Below are 5,056 nucleotides of genomic sequence, written 5' to 3' on the forward strand. Positions count from 1 at the left end.
GGGGGGGGGGGGGGGGGGGGGGGGGGCTGTTTGGACGGGAGAGGGAAGAGCGTGAGCAGAAGAAAGCTTTTCCCTGTGCTGTCAGTCCCGGTTTGAGTCGGGCCGCGGCTTCCCTCCACACAGTCCATCATCCCGACTAGTTCAAAGACCATCTAGCTGCAGGTCTTTGTCAAAAGCCCGGTTGGATATCTTTTATGTTCAAGATGTAGGATTTCTTAGGATGACTTTGATTATTTATTTATTCCACTTCTCTTGTGTGATAGTGCCAATATTTTACACGAAAGTGCTCAGCTTGCTCTGAAATTCATGTTGCTTTATTGTAGCCCTTTTGCTTTGAAATTTCTCTTTTTTTTGTTTTGAAAGGCAAGCTCTTTTTTTTTTGAAGTCTCCTCTCCCTCCCTCCCTCCCTCCCTTCCTCATCTAACTCTCTCTTCTTCTTTGCTTTTCTGTTCTTGCAGCCCCCCACCACATGTTCCCCACCTTCCACACGCCGATCCCGATTGACATGCGCCATCACGAGGGACGATACCACTACGAGCCTCACGCTCTGCACGCCATGCACGGGTAAGTGGCCTTTTATTCTGCTGAGTAAATATTGCGACATGAGGCTCGTCAGATGCAGGTTGAACCAACTTAAAGTCGTCAGATCTTTTTGATGCAAATCGTTACTTCATCTTCAGTTACGGCGCCGCAGCAGAGGTTGTTTTCCTTTTTCTTTTTTTCTAACTCCAGAGGATTTGCTTGTGAGTGTATGTTCGCGGGCGCTGATGAGAGCTGAGCGTTCGCCAAGTTCAGTATCAAAAGCAGATGACAACATGCTGACTTCCAAAGTGAATAATCAATGCTGGTTCTGAATATTTCCTCCGCAGCCCTTGTTTCCGATACAGTTTGATTAAGTGGGCGAGTGCAACCATCCGGGGCTGAGACTCTCTGATGTACGGAGAAGTCAGCTCGCTCTCTGAAGTCGTGCTGCTGGATGCAAAAGTGAAAAAACCTCCCTCTCCTTCAAGAGCTGAGGTGCCACTGAGCAAGGCATGTTGCTGAGCGGGAAACACGTGTGTGAACTCACTTCCAGTGGAGTAAGAAGTACAGCTTGACTTGCTGCTGCAGGACTTTCCTTTAGTCTTTAGTTTGTTAAATCTAAATGATTCCTCCTCCCTGACGGTTCTGGTTTTTACCTGATTAGACAGTTTGAAATCTGGGGCAGTAACGGTAGAAGAGGCTTGTTGGAGCTTTAGGTGAGAGATCTCTGACTGCAACATTCGGTGTCAAAAGTGAGAACAAGAGCAAAGAGCTGATGAACAGTAACACTACAAACACTTTTCTGACTGATGCGACCACTGAGCTCTAAACTGGAGGATCGATGAAGGTGAAGATGAAGCGGCATCCTCTCAGCTGATCTTGTACCAATAATCATCATATGAGCAAAAACTAAGCTTTTTGGGCCCCTGAGGGTCCGAGGCTGAGGAGGCTTCAGGCTTCATACGAAGGCTCTCAGATTAAACCCGGGAATCCGCTGGTTAAATGGTCAAATCAATGGAAAGTATTTCCTCCTGAAACGTGAAGGAGTAGAAACAGAAACTGCCGAGGACTTGTGGACAGTACTTGAGTAAATGTTCCCAGTTGCTTCCCACTTCTGTTGCTGGATAAATAAGAGGCTGAAACATGAATGAGTCTCTGCCAGTTGGCTGGTATCAATCTGCAGCTCGCTCCATTAGCAGCGATCGGCAGGGCCGGATCCATCACTGATGACATAATACATCCAACCCCCGTCCAGCACCTCTTTATATTCATTAATGGCTTGTTGTGTGGACTAATCTGTGTGGTGCAGGCCGTGTTGCCCCCGAGCTAGCGCGGTAATTAAACTCCCCGAGTATAGAGGTCACAGCACAGGCTGCCTGTGCCGCTGCAGCGCTGGTGGTGAGGCCGACTTCCAGGCTGCTGTGGGCTTCAATAAGAGATGCCATCCCATTTATTTTCCTGAGGGAAATTCAGCTTGTAAAGAACAGAGTGCTATATACACTACACTATACAAAATTCAACTACAGATTTGTTGTTTGTATCAGGAGCCGTTGGTTCACTGAAAAATCCCCTTTTTCTTGCTTTTGTTCAAAAGCCAAACCAGTGTTTGTGCAACTACAACAGGGATGCCGATTGTTGCATGTGTGTTTTTGGTTTCAGTTCATTTCAGGACACAATGAAAATATATCTTGTTTAAAGTACATCTTACCACAATTCTTAGCTTTTCTGGAGCTTTTGATGAAATCAGCCGATCCTCATCAGCAGCTGCAGTTGCTGTCGAGGTCAAGAATCAATTTTTGAAATTCTATGAAACATGTGGGAGACGGGCGAGGTCCGTCTGCTGATGAGGATTGTTGACTGACTGAATTCAGCCAGAAGCACAGACTCGTTAGGAGAGTGTGTTACGGAGCATTAATATGAATGTTGATAAATTTGATTGAAAATGTTCCTGCTCACAGTCTAAGTGTTGTTGTACATTATTATCTTAATTGCTGCTCATTGAAAAGTGACTTTCTGAATCAGTACCTCTGCTTTGAAGCAGACGGCAGGTAAACTGAAAACATGTGAGAGGGAGCAGCTGAGTCCGTGACACACTTTGAATCAGAACAACCGGGTCTGAAGTTACTTTATCACAAAAGAAAAACTGGCAGCGGGACAAAAAAAGTCAATAGAATTCTCCAAATAGTACTCTTACATTTAAATTCACAGATTTGATGGTGATGCATACTTCGCGCCTGGCGGCAGCAGGGCTATTCATCACGCCGGCTGGGAGAGTGGAGGGCTGGGGAGGGGAGGGGAGGGGGGCGGCTGTCCGTGGACTCGGCCACCTTGATTAATGTGATTTGATCTTGACAGTGGACCCCTAATTCATCAAGACCTTGATCTAGCTGTCGCTCCCCCCTGCCTGTGCCAAATTCACCTAATTACAGGAACATTGCGCAGCAAATTAAGTGCGGTGTCATTTGTCGCCTGGTGCGGCACTTTGTTATACAGTCGTGGCGGCGTGTCAGAGGTCCCCTCCTTGATTGTCTAACATGACATCTCCGCGCCGTCCCCTTTATCATTGTTTGCATATACCGTAATGAGAGGGCTGGTTATTTTGTCAAGCCTGTCATAAAAAGCAGCCGAGGGGAAGCCTCGTTTTCCACCGGGTACCGAGGACGGTTTGTCTTCCCTCGCCGTCGCCGCCAAATGACAGTGAGGCGAGGAAGTTGCAGGACGAGGCAGGAAGGGGAAGGGGGGGGGGGGCAGACACCACCAACATGAAGGAGCTGAGACCAGATCTGTGGCAGACCTGACTCTAAAAGTCATACCTGGAGTTTCCAGAGTTTTTACTTTCCTCAAAGAGCATTTCTAGTTGAAGATGAAACGCTGGACTGAAGGAGGCCGAGGGAAGACTCCTCCTCCTCCAGTGTTGGCCTCTCTGCACTGGCGCCACTGGACTTTAGAATTAAATGGAAAGTTGTAGTTTAAGAGGCAAAACACCCCTGAACATTTTTCAGTTGTGATCATGTACAGTGGCGACCCCCGGTCTCTCCGCTCGCTTAACCAGAGTCAGACACAGCGAAGAATGTGAATGTTCCTTCAGAAACTAACTGGAGTCTGAACCTAGTTAATTTATCAGACATTGATTCAACTAAAAAGAAGTGTGTTCCTTTTGAGGCGACTCCCTTTGTCTTCAGTTCATTTTTACATCACATCATCACTCTGTTTCTACTCACACCCCAGTTCATGACACTCGTACCAACGACATCTTCACAAGCTCATCTGGCAGAGCGTGATCTCCTGTCCGCAGCACTGGGATCTCCTCAGTGTGAGTTTCCCTAACGTCGGCCTGCAGCTCCCTGCAGTCAAGTTCAAAAGCACTGAAACACACTGAGTGTTTGTGTAGCGCAGAGATCTTCTGTTAATGTGTAAAACACGAGCTGCCCTGAGGAGACGGTCAACAGAGAGACACAACACTCACAGCTTCACTCTGAACATGTTTCTAACCAACACAGAGTTCAGTTCCTGCTTTAACACGGCCCAGTGTTGCTGCCCGCATGCTGCGATGGACCTGCTGCCGGCCCGCCCTTCCTCCTCCTCCTCCTCATCCTCCGCCTCCTCCTCCAGGCCGTGTGATCAGTTTTTCTGTGCTGTAATATCACTGTGTGGTAATTCACTGAGGAATAAAGGACAAACACAAAGTCTTTAAACTGGATTCCACCCACATGGAGCCAGCCCAAAGAAAGGACAGTAATGTAGCATGTATGCTAATCATATCATCAAGTGTAGATCACCGACAGACAAACACCTAGTTTCTACATTATAGTAAATAAACCAGACGTCCAGCATTTTACTCGTTGCGTGTTGTTTGACGTCTTGATCTTCACGTCTAATCTCAGTGTTTAGTGTAAACTCCATCTGTCAGCCGTCCTGACAGAGGCAGAGAGCCGTCAGCAGCAACAAGTGTTCCCGTTTCAGAATGATGACACGGAGGAGGAGTCGTCAAGGCTCAGAAGAAGAAACATAAGACCGCCCAGCTTTGTGTTATTCACTCTGAAAACAGATTAGTCTGAATCTGAACGGCTGCTAACTTGCAGGCAGATGTAAAAAGTTTATATCTGGATTCTTTATTGAGGTCAGAAGTCAGCCGGCGCTCTGGTTTCCCATCAAGGTTCATCAGGTGACCTTACGCAGAAATGTGGGGCCGTATCAGCTGATGGAGTCGGGACGTTCTCTTTGTTCTTCTGTTGATGGTTGGTGGTTAGAGACTGGAGACCATCAGCTGCTGCTCTGGATCAGCTGAATCACTGGTTGCTCTCAGTTGCTGCTTCAGTATCAGCGTGTGAAGAAGAACCATCAGCTGCATTAGACAGAAACATGTTTCAGCTTCAGTGTGGAAGTTGTCAGATGAGAAACGTCGTCCGGCTGCGAGGACAGAACAAAGTGGAGGATGAGATGATGAAATGACTTTTTAAGGAGGCCATGATTTGCAGCACCGTTATCTGTTTGTTTGTATCTAGGTCATTTCTTCCTCTGCATGGGGGGGGGG

General features: G+C 47.3%; 1 protein-coding gene across 1 annotated transcript in view; it reads left to right on the forward strand.

Moving 5' to 3' along the window:
• The window catches only part of LOC111646880 (transcription activator GLI2-like), a 64,962-nt gene that overhangs the window by 33,989 nt on the left and 25,917 nt on the right, over window positions 1-5,056 (forward strand). The window contains exon 3 of the mRNA XM_087171156.1: window positions 459-564. Within this exon, the coding sequence (XP_087027282.1) occupies window positions 459-564 (106 nt within the window). The remainder of the gene's footprint in view (window positions 1-458; window positions 565-5,056) is intronic.

This window comes from Seriola lalandi, unplaced genomic scaffold (assembly GCF_002814215.2).
Source record: "Seriola lalandi dorsalis isolate HSWRI2012SDOR001 ecotype SW California unplaced genomic scaffold, Sedor1 jcf7180002054977, whole genome shotgun sequence".
In the NCBI taxonomy this organism is placed as follows: Eukaryota; Metazoa; Chordata; class Actinopteri; order Carangiformes; family Carangidae; genus Seriola; species Seriola lalandi.